Here is a 23,650-nt window from a genome sequence, read left to right as displayed (position 1 = left end):
GGTTTTTTAAGTTATTATGGTGAAATGTGTTTCCACTTCCATGAAATCTTCAATAAAAAACATAAATAAATTTTCAGAATCTTCTCTTCATTCCTTTTTTTAAGCTTCGTAAACTTGTTACTCTGCACAAATCAAGTTAGTTGCAATTTGTGCGTTCCGTTAAAAAATGCTTATGCATGCTATTGAAATTTATAAAGAAAAGAGAAGATTATCTTAGAAAAAAATGCCTCTTGAAGCATTTCTGACAAAGATGACTCCTTGTGCAATAAACCAACGAGTGCCGAGCCAATAATGAGTGATCATCGAGTGTGCATATAGTCGATGATGATGAAATTATTTATGACTTATAAATGTTAAAGAATAAACATTCTTTAACATTTGTAAGTCATAAATACACCTAATTCTGTTTTTACACGATAGATACGTTCCTGAAAAATACGTGTAAAAAAAATTTGTGTAAAAAAAGACATTGTATTTATGTAAGAAAAGAAGATTGGTTCCGGATCTAAAAAAATCAGTAAAAATAATTAAAAAAAAAACACATAAAATATTCGTTTTAAGCTTATTATTTTATTTCAACAAAATACACATGTAATAATATGTAATTAAAATGTACTAAAATAAATTTGTATGCATATGAAATGAAAAAAAATTCTTCATGAACAAAAAAAATCTGTTTTACACATAACAAGATTTTATTCATTTTCACTTTCTGATAATAAACGGCGCATACATTTGCGTACGACTGGAATATCACTGCCATCACTAGAAATGTTGTGGACATCGTCTTCTTCCTCTATTAATGAAATTCTTTCTGTGATCTCTTCAGCAAAATCAGCACGAGTCTCCTCTGGTGCTGATGTTTCACCGGTTTTACGAACGAATTCAGTTATTAATCGTTGTGTTCGTGTTTTGGTTAGGCCGTTATATAATTCTCTGTAAGAGCTGTCAACAACTTCAGTTCGCGTTGAAACTTCCCAGCGCGTTCCTCATTAGGGTCATGTTTGACAAAATGATTACCTAATTTTCTGGCCAGTTCCAGACCTTCTTTTATTAAATCTGCATTTAGAACAGGATCATTTTCTTCATTATCACTACGTTCTGTGGGATAAGGAGTCCCAAGGACAACCTCTAATATTTCATCTTCGCTTAGGGCTTTGTCGGTTAACAATTCATCAATATCTTCAAACGATAGATCATCGAATCCTTCTCCACCAATTTTGTGTGCCATTGTAATGATGTTGGGAAATTCGGTCGTATTAGGGATGATGAGATCTTTGCTTTTGACACATTGTGGCCAAACCGCTTTCCAACACGCATTTAAAGTTGCTGGTTTTAATTCAGTTAACGCTAATCCAACTTGATTGATACAATCCATAATTGAGAATTTCTTCCACACATCAATGACTGTTAGTGTTTCATCATTCAGTTTGTCCAAAACGTGTTGGAATGTTCGTTTTACGTAGTATGTTTTAATTGTCGCAATTATACCTTGGTCTAGCGGTTGTATCAAAGATGTAGTATTAGGTGGCAGAAATAAAATTTGTACGTTTGGGTGTTCCAAGACAGGATGGCCGGGTGCATTGTCAAGAATCAGAAGAACTTTAAATTCGAGACCTTTCAAATTCATATAACGTCTGACTTCTGGGACGAAACATTTGTTGAACCATTCTGTAAAAATAGTAGTGGTCACCCAGGCCTTCTTGTTTGCCATCCAGTGAACAGGCAGTTTATTGATATCTACACCTTTCATTGAACGTGGGTTTAGGGCTCAATTTACCAGCAGTGGTTTCAACATACGATCTCCTGAAGCGTTGGAGGAAAATAATAAGGTCACACGATCCTTAGCTACCTTAAAACCATCAGCAGTTTTCTGCGATTTGGCTACATACGTTCTGTTCGGCATTCGTTTCCAGAAGAAACCAGTTTCATCTGCATTCCACACTTGATCAGGAGTGTATCCTCCATCTTCAATAATTTTTGCAAGTTCCTGCGGGAATACTTTAGCAGCCGATTCATCTGCAGATGCAGTTTCACCTTTAATTTTTATATTATGAAGAGCATTCCTTTTAAGAAACCCTGTCATCCAACCTGTACTCGCAGAAAATTCATACTTTCTGTTTAACTGAGATGAAGTGCTTGGCTCCTTTTCTTTAATCTGTCTGTAAATTCTTAGTGCTGTTTGCTTGATGGCATTTCCATCTACTGGTACTCTTTTTTGTGACTGATCTTCTATCCATATTACCAGGGCCTTTTCCATTTTTTCCTTGACAATATCTCTTGTATATGATGATGAATTAACACTTACTTTTGTTCAGGAACATACCGACTTCCTAATTGCAGCTTCATTTTTCTTAATAGTTCTTACGGTAGCTTCATGTACACCAAAATGCTTTCCTACAGATGTAGCCCCTTGTCCAGTTGCAAGACGATCTAAAATTTGAATTTTAAGTTCCAAAGAAATCGCTTTCCTTTTCATTTTGGTAATAGGCGAATTATTCGACATTATATAAGGGCTACCGAAAAATATCTCAGTTATAATTAATAAAAAAAAGGTATGAAAATTTTGTAAACTTACAATTTATTGACTATAGGCAAAATTAATAAATTTATATGTGCACAAATTTCACTAAAGATCCTTTCACTTTGAAATAGAGCTTACTACTACATGTCTGCCGACGATACAATGCACGAATACCGTAGATGTGCACCAAATTCAATAAAAACGTTGACGATTCATAGATACCTAGACGTACACATTGGTAAGCAAAAGCACGCGTTTCAAAACGCATACACTAGCTGTTATCCAATCTATTGGTGCGTGTAATATAGAAATGATACTAATATGCCACAAATAAAAAAAATTTTCTTAGAATTTAGGCAAAAAAAAATTCATAGAAATCGTGTTAAATCAAAATGACTCGCGTAAAAAGAGAATGAAATATTTATTTTGAATTCGTGTTAAACCAAATTCGTGTAAAAAAAGTTCGTGCAAAAACAGAATTAGGTGTAATTTCTTTAATATTATAATTTGCTTGATTTTACAGGCTATGTTTTCATTTCTTTGGATAAATCAACCATTGTTTAAACAAACTAATTCGACTATAATTAGTTATTCATAATATGAGATATAACTTAAAACGATGCCGCTTTGCTAATATTCTGTTCATTCAGATTTGGCTATGTATTATTGATGCTTTCGCACTATATTTATACATAGACAAACTAATTAGCTAACTAATTTCATTGTTGAGAACGTAACATCTATTTTAACATTACGTATATGGGAAATAAATTCCTACTTACGAGTTTGCTCTATGAGCATGCGCTAGGAATGAATTAACTTGTAAAGTCAGGAACTACCTGTATAATTTATTTTTTTATTTTTTATTTTTTTTTTCATTTTTTCTGCACTCACTGTATAGGTTGTGTGTGTGTGTGTGTGTGTGGGAACTATATAAATTTCTGCAAACAAAAAAAAAAAAAAAAAAAAAAAAATATATATATATATATATCAAATCAAAATATGCACCATAAAATGAAATGACAGTGGTGAGAAAGCATATGACATAGCAGTGTGTGGATTTTGTGTGTGTAACTTATAATTTTTGTGCACCTAATAGATGCACAAGGTGTCATCATCTTTTTTTTTTTTTTTTTTTGGTAGTTGTTGGCACATTGGCTTCTGTGGCCATAGTGCACCTCCCAAGGCTTTTTTTTGCAGTTCTTTGATCCACGCCCGAGGCGGGATTTGAACCCGCAACCTTTGGGTTGCCAGGCAGGCACTTTACCCACCCAGCTAGCCCGGTCAGCCACAAGGTGTCGAATAAATGTAACTTCAAATGCTCATCATAGCAGGATATGCTGCTCTTATATTAGTTGTACAAATTAAATAAAAAATCAATAACAAAACATTTTCAGAACTGCTGAGATCCCTATAAGGACTCCCAGGATTGCAGGAAACAGTTTTAAAAACCTCTAAACTAAACAAATGGTGCAACCTGACTATTAAGCAGTTAAGGTGTAGTATAACATAACAGCATGGTACAGGATTATACAAGCATATTTCCAGAGTTTAACCTTTTCCATGCAAAACCCAAGAGTCCATTTCTGCTGAAAACTCCAGTACCATTAAATTTACATGATGTACCTTTAATTTAATGATGGGTTGGATGGCAGCAACAAATCATGTTACATAGGCGGGGTAAAGGTGATAATGACACTTTTTTAGCTTCTGCCACTGGATTCATCCTTCAAAGTTAATTTCTCTTTAACATGAAACTCTAAAATCCTTCACATATAGTCATTCAATCATTCATCTTACTGAAGGGAAGAGGGGCAAATTTTCTTTAGAAAGGATTACTTAAGATAGTGAAAGATGTGTTCATAATATTATCTGACTCCCTCACTAACTGTTTATCCAAAGCAGAACAGCTCTTCTAATTACATTATGTTGGGAGAAAAGTATTTATCATTGTGCCATCATACTTTTCATGTAAGAATGCAAAGTTCTTTGAAAACAATTAGCAGTCTCTCTTTTAAAGACATGGGGGAATGTCATTGTGTTTCTTAACATAATTTTGCCTGCAGTAAACAAACAATTTCAAGTTATACAAATCAAATACATTATTATTATTATTTCGTTGAATACTTGTTTTTGAAATAATAACATCGCAAAAACTTTTATTCGTGTTTATATTACTGGAAAAAAATTTCAATTAGATATTTATTTTATAAATGAATAAAATAGTATTTGTAGCCATAGCATAACCATCTAAAGAGAGAGTGACATGATGTTATGAATTAGAAAATATTCAATTGCTGTCGTAATGGATGTAATTTTAGTTTTAGAGTGGTGGCAATTTCAACAACAACAACAAAAATAAAATAAATAAAAGTTTTATAACAGTTTAAGTGTTTTTTTTTTTTTAAATTAACTATTATCATCTATAATAATAATACACCACTGTGCATATCAGTATCTAAGACTGTGTTGAAACTTTGCTACTACTGTTGTTAGAAATTTATTGGCAGATCCAACTAGGCAAAATTGTCATGATTTACATATGACAATTTCTGTTTAGATAATGCAATGGTTAGAGCCACTTATACAGCCAAACTTGTGTTTGTAATGAATTAAAAGAGGTTGATAAACTTCATTTATTCATAATTTGTAATAAAAGTAACTTCAATAAAACAGGTGAAATATATTGTAGTATTATATAAAAAAAAAATCTGAAAATAACCACAGAGCTGGGTAACTAGGCACCTAGGATCTCATTGAGAACTATAAGGCTCTGAGAGGAGATAGTAAAATTTTCATGATTATAAATGCTGTTAGAACTATGGGACATAAAGGGGTGGGGAAAAGTGGACTACAATGTTTTGTATGAAGTTTTCTTTTAGCCAAATTGTAAATCACTGGAATAAGTTGCTTCAACAGGATAGTTCAAGCTGACAGTTTGGAAAATTCAAAGGTCAGCTGGATCAGCACCTACACGATGAGTGAAATATGTAAGAAAGGTTTTATTATTTTTTCATTACTATTATTATTTTTTTTGCTAGTGCAGCAAAAGCCTGTAACAGTAATAAATAAAAAGTGAGTGTCCAAGTAAATATAATATTGATATGTTCAAACTCACTCATTTTTAAATTTATCATTCATCTAAATTACATTGTTTTCTTTCTTTTCACTACTCTTTTATTTGGTTTTATTTGGGTATACCATTCATAGTATACATGCCTTGCAATATCAAAAAACTTTTAAACTGTACCTGATTGTAAGATGGTTCCTGCAAGTGAAACTCCATTTCATAAGACTATGGTAATTCATCATCATTTTCATTTTAGAATTTTTGCATATGTTAACAAACAAGTTGTCATCAGCAGCACAAAAATACTTAATGCCCCACAACTTTATCCATAACTTTTATAATCATAAGTTATCAGATTTTGTAAACAAATCAGCAGTTATTAAATATAATTATTATCACTACAAATGTTCACAACACAAGAACAAAATACCATCTGATAATGAACAATGTGTAGATAACTATATGATGAAAAAATGCTTAGAATGAAAGAGAAATATCACTTCCTCTGCCTGTAAAATGGAAAGGTTTGGAAAGATTTTTTGATTAAGAAATAATGGCCAGATTGGCCACTATTTCTTAACCATTTCTTAATTGGCCAGATTTTTACAGCATCAGCCAAAGAAATAAATAAAACCTTCCATTTCACCTATTCATTCCCTCAAATAGCTTGTCTAGTTCTTCCTTGAATTTATTTAAACTATCAACTACCACAAAAACAGATATAAATTTGTTCCAACAATCAACCACCCATTGGCTAAAGGCAAACTTCTGCATGTCTATTCTGCAACCATCCTTTTTCAATTTGAATTTGTGTCTTTCCCCAAGTGTGTGTGTGATCTAAGCAAGAAGAATTCCATCAGCATTGAGCTTACTCAATCCATTCAAAGCCTTAAACACCTCAATCAGATCACCTTGCAGGTGCCAATATTGCAATATGCCTTATAAACTAAATAGGCATAGTGTGAGCTATACTTAACTAATTGAATATCTTGCAGATTAAATGATTTTATAGTTTGCAAATACACAGTAGCAATGAGATACACATACCATCTAGGAAATATGCAAAACCAAAATAAATGTTTGGAAATTATTAATGGAACATAATGCATAAATTTTGCACCTGAGGTGCTTTGTTTTTAGTTAAGTCTCGCTGGCCTATTTCCGTTCTGTCCTTATATGGATGGCTACCTTTAGAGAAATAGTCAAAAATATTCTGGATATTTAAGGGTCTATGTAATTATAAATGCAGAATTACAAGTCACCATTAGGCTGCTCTGTTCATGTTTAGCTTGTAGAATATTAATAATATGCTTAGTATATATTTTCATTTCTTTTGTCTTGAGCAGTAATACTGTCATTAGATTTTTTGTGATTTGTTCACTTGTAAAAAGTTTAATTCTCATAATTATTTGCTTTTAAAAATATTTTTAGGAATGTGGCTTGCTTTTTTGCAATTGTTTATTACTCCAGCCTTGATCGGAGATCAGTTTAATTTGGACAATCCAACATGATATGGAGATCAGTCTCCGGCTCTAGGCAAGAGCACAGGTCTGAGGTCGTCAATCCCAACTGAGGCAACCTTGACTTCAGGCCATGTTCAGTCAGGATACGGCAGAGAGCCAAGCCAAATCGGAACCAAGGCATTCGCCGGCTCACGGTGTGAACGGAGGGTATAAAGGCAAACAACTGTCCTTTTCAGAGGTGGTCCGTTGGTTCTGCCATATGAACTCAAGCTCATCATTTATCCTCCTCTGCCCCACTGTTATATTCCAGGCAACAACCGGCAGCCCAACCAGGCATGACTGGATGCCAAAAGCCAGTCGGGGAATCCCCCTCTTCAAGCAGTACCCCATATACAATCTTGCTACTGGCAAATCTGCCAGAATATTTCCCGCCATTACACAAAGTGCATCGGTGGGGACAGTTCTGCATGCTCAGGTTATGCCAAGAAGAGCAGACCTCTGTGCAGAGAGAAGGATCTGATGGACACGAGAGTTCTCGACCCTCCCTCCCAAAGCTCCAGCAGTGTAAGTTAGTATCGGGACAAAGATGTTATCATAAAGGAGTTTGAGGGCCCTCCATTAATGCCCAATCCATGCAGGTGACACACTGAAGCCTGGCATACGTCTGCTTCATCCTCTCCTGCAAGTACCTGGCATGCGCTAGGCATGTCAGCCTCTCCTAAGTACATCACCTTGTGGATGACTTGAAAAGAGAAGTCCCCAGAACGACAAGCAGGGGGGCCGTATCCAGCTGAGGCTTCCCCTCAGCAGCACAGCAGAGAGACTTGTGCACAGAGACATTTAGTGTATGCAGTTAAGCCCATGCTATTAATTGGGTTAAGCAGGAACTCTCCCATTCCACGAGTTCCTTGCGGGAGTTACCCCTCACAAGAAACACAATATCATCTGCATAAGCAACTGTTGTTGTCTCAACAACATCATGCTGGAAAAGGTACTCATCTAGTACCCAATTCCATAGATAATACACAGGAATTTTTCCAGCAAGGACAAAAAAGTGAATATCCCATTGTATAAGATAGTGATCAGGCCACATCTATAATACAGATGTGGCCTGATCACAGAAACAGGTGCATGTATACCTGCGTGTACACCAATGCTAGGAGTTTGGTAAATAAATTTGATGAATTTGAGGTATTGCTCAAAACATCAAAGGCAGATATTGTTGGGATATCAGAGACGTGGTGTCACACAGATATAAGTAATGCGGAACTGGAATTTGGGGAATGCAATGTATATAGAAAGGATAGACAGGACAGGAGGGGAGGAGGGGTTATGATATTAATTAAGAAACACATAAAGTCAAAGGAAGTGAAGCCAGTTGACATCGATGGACAGGGCAGTGTCGAGTCAGTTTGGTGTGACATAAGCATAGGGAAATCAAAATTGAGAGTAGGAGTGTGCTATAGGCCTAATGACTCTGATGACTATAATAATATATTGTACAGGGAAATAGAGTGGGCCAGTAAATCAGAGAGTCTTATAATGGGGGATTTTAATTTCCCAGATATTGACTGGAATTTGTGGGTTGGTCACTCGCACACTAGCAAGGCTTTTGTGGATTTATTGGATGATTGTTTTCTACATCAGCATGTTCGTGAGGCAACAAGAGGGAGCAATACTCTTGATCTGATTATCAGTAGTGATTCTTCATGCATTAAGAACCTGCAGATAAATGAACCACTAGGTGGCAGTGATCACAGTGTGTTGAAGTGGGATTTACTCAAGGAGGTAACTACCATCAGAGGTAAAGGGAAGGGCTTTTGTTTTCGTAAAGGCGACTATGATGGTCTCAGACAGTATTTAAATTCTATACAGTGGGACCAACTGATGATGTTACCAACAGCAAACTCAAAATGGGAAGCATTCAAGGAACTAATCTTGGTGGCTACCAGGCTTTACATACCAACTAAGAAATATTGTTCAAGGTTTAGGCCTAAATGGTTGTCAGATGGACTAATGAGACATGTGGCAGAGAAGAAAAATGCATGGGATACATACAAATTAATGGGTGACATGGAAGCCTATGATAGATATAAGTTGGTCTGTAACCAAGTCACAAAGGAGATTAGGCAGGCAAAGGCAGACTACGAAAAATCCTTGGCAAAGGATGCAAAGAAAAACAGAAAGGAGTTCTTTACATACTTGAACTCGAGAAGGAAAGGGATGAATCAGATTGGTCCACTGGATATTGATGGTTCAACAGTTGAGGATCCTGCTCAGGTGGCTAACAATCTAAACGAGTATTTTGCATCTACATTCACGCATGAGGAGTTATTCAGGAAGGAGAATGATGTAGGTAAAGTAAACATTGGCAGTGAGCTGGATGATTTTGTAATAACCGAGAGGAAAGTGGAGGAGAGATTGTTGAGGATAAACATAAAAAAGGCACCTGGGGTGGATGGGATCTATCCAGTTATATTAAAGGAGGCCGCAAAGGAAGTATGCAAACCCCTAGCCATAATTATGAGAACTTCTTTGGACTCAGGGGAGGTACCCATAGACTGGAGATGTGCAAATGTAACCCCAATTCACAAAGGAGGATCAAAGGCTGACACAAGTAATAAGTAATAAAACAGTTTAACTTCTGTTCCAGGTAAATTAATGGAGGCACTGGTTAAAGAAGCACTGCAGGATCATCTAGACAAGAATTCAGTTATAGCTCAGACGCAGCATGGTTTTGTTAAGGGCAGGTCTTGCCTGACCAATTTGATTGGATACTATGATGTAGTCACAAAAGAACTGGATGCAGGGAATAACTTTGATATTATATATTTGGATCTTAGAAAGGCTTTTGATACTGTTGCACATGGAAGACTGCTGCACAAATTGGAGCAGTGTGGCATTGGAGGCAAATTGCTGCTATGGATAAGGGGATGGTTGAGTGGCAGAAGACAGAGAGTGGTAATCAATGGACACTGCTCAACGTGGACTAATGTTATTAGTGGAGTTCCTCAAGGTTCAGTGTTGGGTCCATTGTTGTTTTCGGTGTTTATGAATGATATTGATGATGGGATATCAAGTTTAATGTCTAAGTTTGCAGATGATACAAAGGTTGGCAGAGTCGTTAAGGACACTACTGACGCTATGCTGCTGCAACAGGATCTGGAAAGGTTGAACAGATGGGCTGAGAGGTGGCAAATGAAGTTTAACATTGACAAATGTAAAGTACTACATATGGGTAACAGTAACCCCAGAGCAATGTATCAACTCTGCGGTACTACACTGACAGTGGTGGAGAATGAAAAGGACCTGGGGGTAATTGTGCAGGCAGATATGAAGTTCTCTGAGCAGTGCAGACGAGCTGCAAGAGTAGCTCATGGTGTCTTGTCAATGATATACAGGAATTTTTCTAGCAGGGATAAGGAGGTGATTATTCCCTTGTATAAGGCAATGGTTAGGCCACATCTTGAGTACTGTATACAGGTCTGGAGGCCTCATTTCAAGAAGGATGTAGAGCTGCTGGAACGGGTACAGAGAAGGGCAACAAGATTAGTAAATGGAACAAAGGGTTGCTCTTACGAAGAAAGGCTTAAGTTTTGCAAATTACAGAGTCTGGAGACTAGGCACCGGCGAGGTGATCTGATAGAGGTGTATAAGGCTTTGAATGGTTTGAGCATGCTCAATGCCAATGGGATTCTTCATCTTTCTCAGAATAATCACCTCAGAGGGCATAAATTCAAATTGTGGAAGGACGGATGTCGGATAGATGTGCGGAAATTTGCCTTTGGCCAGCGGGTGGTTGGTTGGTGGAACCGACTTCCATCACTTGTTGTTGAAGTTGATAGCCTAAACAAATTTAAAGCTCAACTGGACAGGTATTTCGAACGAACGGAGGGGTGAAATGGGAGAGGGTTTTTTTTTTTTTTTTTTTGGCTGATGCTGAATAAGCTTGCTTTCTTGCATCATATGCCTCTACTAATGCTAATGCTAATGCTAATACTGCATGCAGATTTGGAAACCACATTTTAGGAAGGACATAGATTATTATTATTATTAGCCATATAGTGCAAGGAAGCCTGAGGCACATGCTGCACCAGCCAAAAAAAATTCCCCAAATTACCCTGAGTTCACCAAGTTCATTCCCAAGCTCACCAAGAAAGAGAAGAATGATGATATCCAGCTCAGGAACCTGGGTGTGCCAAGCCCCAGGGTCCTGAGCTGGATATCATCATTCTTCTCTTAATTGGTGATTCCTTTCTACTTCCTCTCTCTCTCTCTCTCTCTCTCTCTCTCTCTCTCTCTCTCTCTCTCTCAGGGTAAATTTTATTATGCTGGCACAAACGGTGCAGAGAAGAGCAACAAGATGAAGTAGTAAAGAACTTACTGAAATTGGGAATAGTGTATATATAAATTCTTGCACCTCACGACCACCAACTTGTAATGAAGTTTATTATTATAAAATGTACAAATTAAAATAATGATGGCTGTAGATAAAAGCAAAAAAAAAACAGTTAAAATGATGACACAAAATTATTCAAAATAAACTGGTTAAAAGTGTTAAAGATATCACTAATAAAAACAAAGATAAATCAGTAGTTGGTTTCTATATAGAGCCTTTCCCTACAGGAAAATCAACATGGATTAGAGTTGAGGCTATATAATTTAGAGAAGTGGCCAGGAGATGATGCAGACTGCTGTCATGGGAGTAGTTACCTGTGTCGTGGGGGAGACCATGTTTTGTATAACTTAGTATGCAAATGGGGAGGGATGATGAAAGCCAACATTGTCTATGACAGTACAGAGGTTTGTTGTTTGTTTGTTATTTGGTTTTTAGGAGCATGAGCAACTAAGGCCATATTGCTCTGGGATATGTGGTGGTCATTCCCTGCCTTTCCTCATCCTCCGTATTTGGTGGTGACAGGCTCGAACCCCGGTCTAATCAAGAAGCGTGTGCTACGCACTGCTGCTCCTTCCCACCTGACTACAGAGGTGGGATCAATATGTATGCTGGTGACATCAGTCACCAGCATATTGATCCATTCCCTACTTAATCAGAGAATGAACACTCCCACTAATGTGGGAGTGTTTATAAGGCAAATTTCCACACATCTATATTCTACAACTGTCTTTCTTTAATTTGAATCTATGCTCCCTCAGGTTCTTAATCTGAGCAAGACAAAGAATCCCAGCAGCATTGAGCTTGCTCAGCCCATTCAAGACCTTATACATCTCAATCAGATCACCTTGCATGTGCCTAATCTCCAGGCACTGCAATTTGCAGAACTTATGCCTTTCTTGGTAAGAGAACCCCACTGTTCCGCTCACCAATCTTGTAGCCCTTCTTTGTACTCATTCTAGCAACTCTACATCCTTCCTAAATTGAGGCTACCAGACCTATACACAGTACTCAAGGTGTGGCCTGACCGTTGCCTTGTACAACGGGATAATCACCTCCTTGTCCCTGCTAGCAAAATTCCTATATATCATTGACAAGACTCCATGACATGCTCTGGCAGTCTGTCTGCACTGCTCAGCAAACTTAATATCTGACTGCACAGTTACCCCCAGGTCTTTTCACTCTTCACTACCCTGATGTAGTACCACACAGTTGGTATGTTTCTCTTGAGTTACTGCTACCCATATGCAGTACTTTACATTTGTCAATGTTAAACTTCAGTTGCCACTCCTCAGCCCATTTTCTCAACTTATCTATATCCAGTTGCAGTGGCATACTGTCTTCACTGTCGTTAACAACAAGATCTCCCTTTAACAAACCCATGCTGTGTTTTAACTATTACTACGGTTTTGTCTAGATGGTCCTGCAATGCTTCTTTAACCAGTGATGCCATTATTTTCCCCGGAACACAAGTTAACTAACAGGTCTATAGTTACTTGTGTAACCTTTTAAAACCCCTCTGTGAATTGGGGATACATTTGAACACCTCCAGTCCATGGGGACCTCTGCTGAGTCCAAGGCTGCTCTCATAATTATGGCTAAGGGTTTGCTTACTTTCTTTGCTGGGGTGGACTGGATAGATCCTGTCCACCCCAGGTGCCTTCCTTACGTTTAACTTCAACAATTTCTCCTCCACTTTACTCTCAGTTATTACAAAATAACTTAGCTCCCTGTTAGAGTTTGATAAACTTCTGGCATTCCCCTTCTTGAATAATTCCTCGTGTGAATGTAGATGCAAATTACTCATTCAGTTTATCAGCTACCTGAGCATGATCATCAATAGTCAAACCATCTATGTTAAGTGGACCAATCTGATTCATCCCTTTCCTTCTAGAGTTTACATAAGTAAAGAACTCTTTGCTGTTTTTCTTTGCTAAAGATTTTTCATAATCTGCCTTCGCCTGCCTAACCTCCTTTGTTATTTGATTACAGATTAGCTTATATCTGCCATAGGCTTCTGTGTTGCCTGATAATTTATATGCATCCTTTGCATTTCCCTTCTTTGCCAAGAGCCTCATTAATTCATCTGACATCCATTTAGGCCTAAACCTCGAACAGAATTTTTAGTTGGTATGAAAAGCCTAGTAGCCTCCAAGATTATGTCCCTGAAGGCTTCTCATTTAGAATTCACCATTGGTAACATCATCAGTTGGATCCCACTGTATAAAATTTAAAAACTGTCTGAAACCACTGTAGTCACCTTTACAAAAGCCCTTCCCTTTACCCTTGATCGTAGTCACATCTTTAAGTAAATCCCACATCAGTACACTGTGGTCACTGTCACCCAGTGGTTCCTTTATCTTCAAATTCTTAATGCATGAATAATTACTGCTGATAATCAGATCATGAGTATTACTCCCTCTGATTGCCTCTTGAACATGTTGCTGTAGAAAACAATCCTCCAATAAATCCACAAAAGTTCTGCTAGCATGCGAGTGACCATCCCACAAATTCCAGTCATTATCTGGAAAGTTAAAATCCCCCATTATAAGACATTCTGATTTACTGGCCCACTCTATTTCTCTGCACAATTGTTCGTTGTACTCATCAGAGTCATTAGGCCTATAACAAACACCTACTCTCATTTTCCCTTTCCCAGTGCTTATGTCACACACCACTGACTCAACGTTGCATTGTCCACCAACGTTAATTGGATGCACTTCCTTAGATTTTGTGTGTTTCTTAACTTAACGAATGGAGTGCTGAAATGGTAGGATTTTTTTTTTTTTTTGGCTGATGCTGCATAAGCTTGCTTCCTTGCATCATATGCCTCTACTAATGCTAATGGTATTGTGATGATCAAGGTGGTCCTCTAAACTGTGAAAGACCTCACTGATATAGCTCACATTACCTTTAATATCAGTATACATCATTTTCTCGACAATGTATAGTAATGAAGAAAACTTATTTGTTTATAGTCCATTTTTTTTTTTGGGTTTTTATTGGATTTATTTGTGATCAGTTTTTCCAATTTCTCTTCATTCTGTGCCAATATATCCCTTACAAGCTGGTGTCCTGCTCAACCTGTTTAATGCGTTCCTAAAAGAAGCCATATTCCCTGCAGTTTGGAAAACAGCAGTATTGAGAGTGATTCTCAAGGAACCGAAGAGGCCCATGAATGAGCCTCACTTATTATTGTCCAATAGCCCAATTACCAGTATTGGGAAGTTACTGGAGAGATTCGACCTGGGCAGATTGTCGATGTACTATGACACTAAGGGCTTGAGTAATCCAGCACAATGGGTTTAAAAGAGGCTCCTCAGCTGAAGACGCCATAACAACAGAAGTTATTAGTTTGACTAATGACTATGATTGGTGTTACATTCTCGGCATGTTCATGGACTTTCGGGGGTGTTCAGTGCCCCGTAGTGGGAAAGTATCCTCCGAAGGCTAGAGCATCCCTTTGCCCTGGAAACTTGTACTGTCTGCTGAAGAGTTATTTTCAGCTAAGGTAGGTTGTGATTAGAACATCATTTACTGATCAGACTGGATTAGTTGAAAGAGGCTCTCCACAGGGTTCCGTCCTGGACCCTGCTCAGAACCTAATGAGCTGTTCAAGCAGCCTATTTGCATCACTCAGAGAATGCTATATCAGAGTGTACAAATACCCACAGATCCTTTTCATATTATTTTGAATTGGTACTATCCAAATGGTATAATATTCTGGGTTGCTAACCAAATACAGTACTTTGCATTTATCAATATTAAACCTAAATTGCCCATCTGCTTAATTTTACTACATATTCTTGATGTATCATATCCTGAATAGTGTCATTAAACACTGTGCCCTTCGTATAATCAACCAACTGAAATATCTACATCAATGTCATTAAGAAACATTAAAACAGTAAGGGGTTCTATCTTAAAAATGTTCTTGTAGCATAAACTTTTCTTCTTACTTTTCTTTGCACTCTTAGACAAAGACTTCTCATAATCTGCCTTGGCCTGCAAAACCCGAGAAAACTGATTACAAGCTGGTTTGTACTTGTTGTGGGACCCTGTATCCCTGATAATCTATAATCATCCCATGCATTTTTATTCTTTGCCACTCAGTTTATCCATTCATCTAATGTTCATTTTGGTCTAAACCTTGAACGATATCTTTAAGCATAAAATGCAAAGTGGCTCTATGATTCCCACTTCGAACATCTCCCATTTGGCATTTACATTTTTTTAACAACATTAGTTGATCCCACTGAAAAGAGTTTAAATTATGGGTATTTTTAAATTAGAATAAAGAAATTAATGTGCTGATGAACTGCAGTTACTGAGAGTAAATATTGAACAAAAATGATTAAAAAAGTTAAGCTTGATAAAACACAGATGAGAACTTTGTTGAGGAATGCAGTTTCATTTATACGAGGAAACATATTTTAACCAATCATTAATCATCTGAAAAATAAGAAATTAAATAAAATTAACAACATAATAATAATATACTTACAGCATAGTGATGCCAATGGCCAGATATTTTCCAGAGTTTACTGTTATAAACATTTGGTGTTATAACTTCTTGAAATCCTCTCCGCCTATACTCACTCTAGATATATTAAAAGATCTCAATCAGGTTAAGAGCACTACTTGAGTGTGCATTTTATTTACTATAGAAAAATTGACAAGATTTATATTAAAATTGGGATTTATCCATCAATTTATAAACTCATGGATAAATTGTGAGTGTGAGCGAGTGAGTGCCCCTAATTTCAATCAGTATAATTCCAGAATTTGTTCATACATTTAGTGAAAACAAGTAATTTACAGTGTTCTAAATTACATTGCAAACAACTTATTATGAACACAATTAAAAAAAAAACAACCTCATCTGGCTTTTTCCATTATATTTCAAAATATACAAGTACAGTCAGATCTCCATATAACGAAATCGATTGTTTGCTTGAAAAAATTCGTTATACAGAAATTTCGGTATAAAGTATAGCCTTTTCAACAATGAAAAATACTGTAATTCAATTCAGAAATACAGCAAAATATGGGAAATAAATCAGAAATAAGTGGGAATGAAAAAAATTTTGTAACATTTTAAAACAATTAATTTATTAACACACACATATTAAGAAATGACTACCTACATGATGCACACAATATTTAAGTACACTTTTAAGAATTATGTCATCAAATATTTGGTTATTTTTTGTTGTACACTGGATTTTACTGTACATTGTTCATAAAAATGTTTGCATTTGTTCAAGAACTAAAATATATTCCAAGTGATTATAGCTTTGCCTATTCAGGAGACCCTAGTGTCAAAATGGTTAGAGTTAGCGCTGTGAAAATCGTTGTGTATGTCAATTAGGGTATGGGGAAGTGATTTGTAGAAGAAAAAGTTAGTTAAAATTTCTGCCAGGGGAAAAACAGCCCTTCACATATGGAAAGGTTGTCATTTACTTCAAGACATGCAAATGACATTGTGTTAGATAAAAGCGGAAAGGCCAATGCCACCATCAATAACCATTATGGCTCTTACAAAAAAGGAACGTGCTCTTTTAGTAAAACTGTTCTACCAGAATAATAGTAATGCTAATGCAGCACTACGTAAATATCGGGAACTTAAAGGTTTGCTTAAAGGACCTTTGACATCAGTGGGGCTTCAAAAACTAATAAAGAAATTTGAAGCGACCAGGGAATTCCAGGCAGGGGACGACCACGTATCAGAATGGAGGTAGTGGATGAAGAGGCGGTTGCAATGGTCCTCCAGGTCAGAATGCAAAACACTACCGATCAGTAGTGCAACAGGTGTGTCAAGAGACTTGAACCTTCCTTGGTTTACTGTACGTAAAGTGTCTCGAATAATTTTATGCTGGTTCCTGTACAAGATTCACGTAGTGCAAGAACTAAAGTCTTGTAATCAGCAACAATGAACGGACGATTTCTGGCTCATGGAACTTGATAAATGGGCTCAAATGACCTTGTGGTCTGATGAGGCACATTTTACTCTTCATGGGGCTGTAAATGCACAAAACAGCCGATTATGGGGAACTTCTCGTCCATCTGTACATGAAAGACCACTACAAAGTCCATACGTTAAGTATGGTGTGGATCCACAGCAGGGTTTATAATCGGACAATTTTTATTTGAAGAGTTGTTATAGTTATTTGGTTTTTAGGAGCATTAGCAACTAAGGCCATATTGCTCCAGGGATATGAGGTGGTCATTCCCTGACCTTTCTGCATCCTCCGTATTTGGTGGTCACAGGCTCGAACCCCGGTCTAATCAAGAAGCGTGTGCTACGCACCTGCTCCTGCCCACCTGGCTACAGAGGTGCCACTTGAAGAGTTTACACCTTGTAGTCCATTAAGGTAACTAAGTGCACGGTACTGCACTCTAAGAGATCACATTATTCCTGCTCTGCAAGAAAGGCAATGCTTGGACTCTGTAGTGTTCATGCAAAATGGTGCCCCTCCACACAGTGGTCGACAAGTGAAGGAACTGCTCCGTTCAACATTCGGAAATGACTGCATCATTTCTAGAGACTTTCCGCAGTTCTGGCCAGCCTTATAAGCAGATCTCAATCCCTGTGATTTATGGCTATGGGAATAACTGAAAGACAGAGTTTATCGTGGCAGCATACAGATGCTTACAAAGGAAGAAGATATTAGACAGCAATTAATGCATTATAGCCTAAGTTGCTGATGCACCAACAAATCTAACAACAACAACAACGTACAGATGCTTGTCAATTTGAAAACAATCATTAAACATCGTGTATCCAACGTCCCCAATGAGATGCTACGCGAAACTGAGTTGCACGCAGTCCTCAGTTTTCAGAATATCATCTCAAGTGAAGGAAAGCACATAGAACAATATCTGTAGATTTCTAAGTTCTGATATTAAAATCTAATCCTAAGTTAAGCATTCCATCTCATGTTTACAGTGCCAATGTCTCCCCTGGTGGCAAAAATTTGAGCTAATTTTTTTTCTTCTATAAATCTCTTCCCCATACCCTAAACCCCAGGGGCTCACATCTGGTGAGTAGGAGCTTGGCACACCCAGGGTCCCGAGCTGGATATCATTCTTCTCTTTCTTGGTGATTCTCTTCTACTTCTCTCTCTCTCTCTCTCTCTGGGTGACTCAGAAAATTTTTTTTGGCTGGTGTAGCATAAGTCTCAGGCTTCCTTGCACCATATGGCTCATAATAATAATAATAATGACATACCCACCGATTTTCACAGTGCTATCTCTAACCATTTTGACACTAAGGTCTCCTAAATAGGTTAACTTATTTTATAACCAACTGATATTTTCTTCACACTGAAGGCCTCAATGCAAAGTTTCAAATGCTGCCAACATTTCATGTTTGGAAGGTTTTATATTTCTCTTATTGCCTTTTGTTGCCCTCAATTTCACACAACTCGTCATCGATATTCTCATAGTTCTTTGAATACTTTCCAAAATGTTGGAGCCACTTGGATATTCAGCTACTATGACATTGTTATCAACTCCTAAAAATTCTTCAAGAACAATTTCTCCACTGATCAAACCTCTCGCTTGGAGTTCTTCCCAAGATTGCTCAATGTCTCGTGGCAGTTCATTGCTCTCATCGCTGTTAATTGGCGTTTTAGCAAAACCTGCTTTTGTGAAACAATTCTTAATTGTTTCACAAAATTGTTGTTTCCGTCACATCTTGACTCCAAACTTTTGTAAACTCTGATATGCACATCTGCAAATCTATAATAGAATCAATAGGGTGGTAGGTTTCTATTCTCAGTAAATTTTTTTTTTAAGTAAGCTTCACACTTGTAAGTTTCAAAATTACCGAGCGAAGGTGGGCAGGGCAGGGCAGTTTTCGACAATCAAAGCAATTTTTCTGTTATCTTTTGTCATCTTTTTATCAAATTTTTAAATCCACTGTTCAAAAATTTCACTTGTCATCCAAGCTTTTTTTGTTCCAACTCTAACAACTTTACTCCTTTGAAACATAGGGGTTTTTTACTTTTGCCTATTACCAAAATCTTCAGTTTTTCATTACCAGCCATATTTTACACTAACCAAGACTAATTATCTCCTTACTATTTTTACCACCTAAACATTTATCACCTTTAAAAGTCAGCATCTTGTTCGGCAAACATTTAAAAAATAGACCTGTTTCATCAATGTTGAAAATGCTTTGGGCTCTTAGTCCTCCATAATTTTTTTCAAAACTGTTTCTTTCCAATGAGTACAGTCTTCTTTGATTACACCCACTCCACTTTCACCAGAAATAACTTTTTCAAGTAAGCCATTGCACTTTTTAAATTTGTCCAGCCAACCAGAACTGGCTTGGGTAGTTTTATGCCCAAGAAAAGATGCGTACTCCATAGCCTTTTCTTTTATTAATGGTCCTGATATTGGCATGTTTTGGTCTTGAATCAACTTCACCCACTTAAAAACGGCTTCATCTACATCTTCATACAGGCTTAATTTCGCATGCTTTCTGACTGGGTCCTGTTTCCTCAAACAGTTTGAGAATCGAAACAGTTTTTCAGAATGGTTGACACACTACTGGCAGGGACACTAAATTTTAAAACTATTTCTTTTTTTTTTAATGCTGCAATCTACACTATTAAGCACTTCCACTTTTTCCACTACACTCAAGGATTTCCTCTTAGAAATTGTAAGGTTACTTGCACAGCAGCTGAAACAAAACTGATTTAGGGACAACTTGTACCTACCATACAGAGACAGGTGAAATTTAGTGAAAGTGTGGATAAATCATTTCTGCAAAACAACAGATAAATTTACGGGATCAAGGAAAATCACTCTCGTCTAATTCTCTAATAGGGTGCTTACAATAGAAAACAGGTTGACCAGAGCCAAAGTCCGTGACGGGAATATTCCTTAATCTTTGCCAATGACTGTGGACACATAGATAGCAATTGACCAGTGCGACTTCTTTTGATTGATAGACAGATAGCGTTGACCAGCACGAAATATTTTACAAGAGTGGAAAATCAAACTAAATGGATAATAATTAGTTTTTTCTGATTTGTTACCCTGTTTATTATTTCAGTGGTGCCAAGTTTAATTAATTTTTTTTTTAGTAAAAATTCTATTTTCTCACTATATTGGGAAAGACTGCATTTGTCTATTGATATATATTAGGTTATAGTTATTTTGTCACTGTAAAGCTGTTAGAATTCTATAGCAGTACTATTCACTGCATTATGAGGACAGCCACTTTGTCTTCAAGGTATAGCATCTAACTAAGGTAGTTTTATTGTTGCTTTTTCTTATTGAGCCATTGTTCTCAAGTGCATATTTGACATTACTTAGGTTTCTGCTTCTTAGGTCATTTTGTATATTGATATCTTAGTGAATTTATCTATTTCTACATATATTCAATTTTTCAACTGGAGTGAATAATTATTCAATTATACAATCCAGTTGAAAAATTGTTGAATACCACAATGAGAGAAATTAGCTACTTCAGTTTAAGGTTGTGTTGATTTTGAATTCCCCTGTATGACACATTTTTTTATTTTTATTTTTAACTAATTTCAACCAATTGTGTAAATGTTCTAAAAAAATTATATGGTAGTAATTATAGATCTAGTCAAGCTCCATAGTTTATTTTGAATTGAGATAGCGCGACTTGGAAAGTAAATAATACCTTGTGTCCATAGTTTAACCGTTCGTAACTTGCCGCCATTATATGATACAACATGTGCTAGCGTAAGGTTTAATGGAAAACTAGATAGCGAGTATAGTAGTATCAATTAATCAGTAAAATTTATTAATCTTATTAAATTTCATTGTCAATTGAATTGTACTTTTTTTAACTAAATAAATATAGCGACCTAGTTATTACAAATGTAACATCACAAATTAATATGTATAAGTTGACAGGGATAAGAAAGTCATATAACGTAACTCGGAGATAATATTCGATACCAAAATACATATATATATAGTGTTATAACTGCATTGGGATATAGATTTAGGGTTATATTTTGTACTCAAATTTTATTGAACTTGAATAGAAATCATGACTCAGACCAGAGCAGCAAAGCAAAAGGCTCAAACTAATGGGAGTGCTGTGGCTCAGGGGAGAACTGAGGGGAGGAAGGAGTTGTCCTCTGAATCACAGTCTATTGAAATGCACTGCTTGTTTGATGTTTGTGGAGCAATCAGGAATGGGACATGATATTGTCAAGGGGAAGGTCTTTGTGTGTGCGCGATGTAAGGAGTGCGAGGAAATCAGGTGCCAACTCGGCATTGTTATGGGCTTATATGAGAGCTTGAAGGACAGGGTGGATGCCCTCGAAGGATTTAAATTGAGGGGGCCCATCAAGCTCTCAGCTGCCCACATCAATGCCAGAGCTTGCACTTCAACATCACGCAACACAACGGCAACCCCCAAGACAGAACGTGCTGGTCCCAAAGGAACTAGTTGTTGTAGGTGACTCTATTGTCAGGGAAATGGGGAACATATTGTGCAAAAAGGATAGATGGAATAAGAGCAGGGTATGGCTGCCAGGGGTAAAGGTTGAAGACGTTGTAGAGCAGATATCATCCTTTAATGGCACAAAGGTGATATTGTTGTACACGCTGGCACTAATGATATTAAGAGTTCCTACTCTTAATATCCTGTACTCTTAATGTCCTGTACTCTTAACAAGTACAGGACAATGCTGAAAAAAAGCCGTGAGTTAGGGTTGAATTTGGAAGTGTCTGCAATTCTGCCCAGACACAATAGGAGGGGGTATTTGATGAGAGCTTTGTCGATCAATTCTGCCCTGGAGGGAGATTGTGCAAGGCTCAAGGGATAGAATTTTTCTCAGCCTGGTCTGTGCTTGTTAACAGGAGAGACTGCTTCTACAGGGATGGGATACACTTAAACAGAAAGAGTGCAAGAATATTTGCTGATGCTATCGAGGCGGAGTTAGGTGGGTCAGAAAACTGCTAGCTTGGGGGGGGAATACATGGACTAATAGATTAACAGTAGCCACTGGGAGAGGTAAAAGTGATTCTTGCACTACTTCTATTGAAATGCAATTTCATATTTCTTACATATTTCAATCGTTTTACCAATGTCCAAGTCCAATTCATATAATTTACGCTGTTCTAATATGAGCTCTTCATTGTTGTCGTAGATCATGAGATATGTTTACTCTGACAGTATCTGTTTCCTCTTTGCGAAATGAAATGTGAAGAGGTACCATCTCGCACATTTACTCGTTGAGATCCTGACCCAAGTCAGTTTGGATAGCGTATTATGTGTGGATACTATCGTTTCTTGCAGATCTCATTAGCGCTGATGTGTAATTTGTGACAAAGCATGATAGAGTAACATGATCCAAGTAGTGTTGGTCTCTTCTCGTATTTGTCAAACCAATTCTCTTTCCATATGTCACACAAATCCTCTGGAAGGTTCTCTTTGTTAGACTTCCTTACTCTGTTGCTTGATTGGCCAAACAGTGGGAATGTAAACTACCACCGTGTTGCAATCATAGTATTCATATGGGTAATTAGTCTATTGGCCTAACCTCTTCCAAACATTTATTCGGTAGAGTAAGCAGCAGGCATGTGCATAAAACATTACAGCGTTCATACTAAAGTATGATGCTAATGTCACTAACATTGATTCAATAAAGTAAGTAGCGGGCATGAGCATAAAATGTTACATCGTTTGTGATTTCGGTTCTAGCCGTTTGATTTTAAAATGGTTCTGATTTTCTTCAAAGATGTTTACACAAAAAACATCTTTCGTGCATACAAGGCACACATGCGTTTTTTTTTTTTTGCACCATTATAACTAGTCAGAGCTTGTCAGTGCATGACTAAAGCAGAGGGGCAAAACAACAAGTGGTTCAAAGTCCCTCACTTGGCTTCCCACTCCATGCTAATGCTGTGGAAGGGCAGACCTGGTGAGTGACCTTGAACTCTTGTTTTTCTCTCTCTGCTATAGTTATAATGGTGGCAAAAACAGAACTTTACGATCTTTGTACGAGAAATTAATTGAATTTCTCCATGGTACATTATCAAATAAAATGTCATGTAAAATTGGTGAAGACTGCCTCGTTATAATAATTATTACTCCAGAATAGTCATTTTTTTTTTTTCCTTATTCTCTATTAGGCAAGTATTTTTTCACTAAAACACACATATTGATATTCTGGAATTTTCTGTGATTTTGTTAATTG

General features: G+C 37.0%; 1 protein-coding gene across 2 annotated transcripts in view; it reads right to left on the bottom strand.

Annotated features, from left to right (window-relative positions):
• ThrRS (threonine--tRNA ligase) overlaps positions 1-23,650 on the bottom strand; it is a 236,872-nt gene that overhangs the window by 100,716 nt on the left and 112,506 nt on the right. For both annotated transcript variants that reach the window (XM_090368570.1, XM_090368569.1), the window contains exon 10: positions 15,958-16,053. In XM_090368570.1, the coding sequence (XP_090224696.1) occupies positions 15,958-16,053 (96 nt within the window). The remainder of the gene's footprint in view (positions 1-15,957; positions 16,054-23,650) is intronic.

Source organism: Mastigoproctus giganteus, chromosome 2 (assembly GCF_048544385.1).
Source record: "Mastigoproctus giganteus isolate SK-2022 chromosome 2, ASM4854438v1, whole genome shotgun sequence".
Lineage (NCBI taxonomy): Eukaryota > Metazoa > Arthropoda > Arachnida > Uropygi > Thelyphonidae > Mastigoproctus > Mastigoproctus giganteus.
The sequence above is the reverse complement of the archived record's forward strand: the minus strand, read 5'-3'. Positions and strand labels throughout refer to the sequence as shown.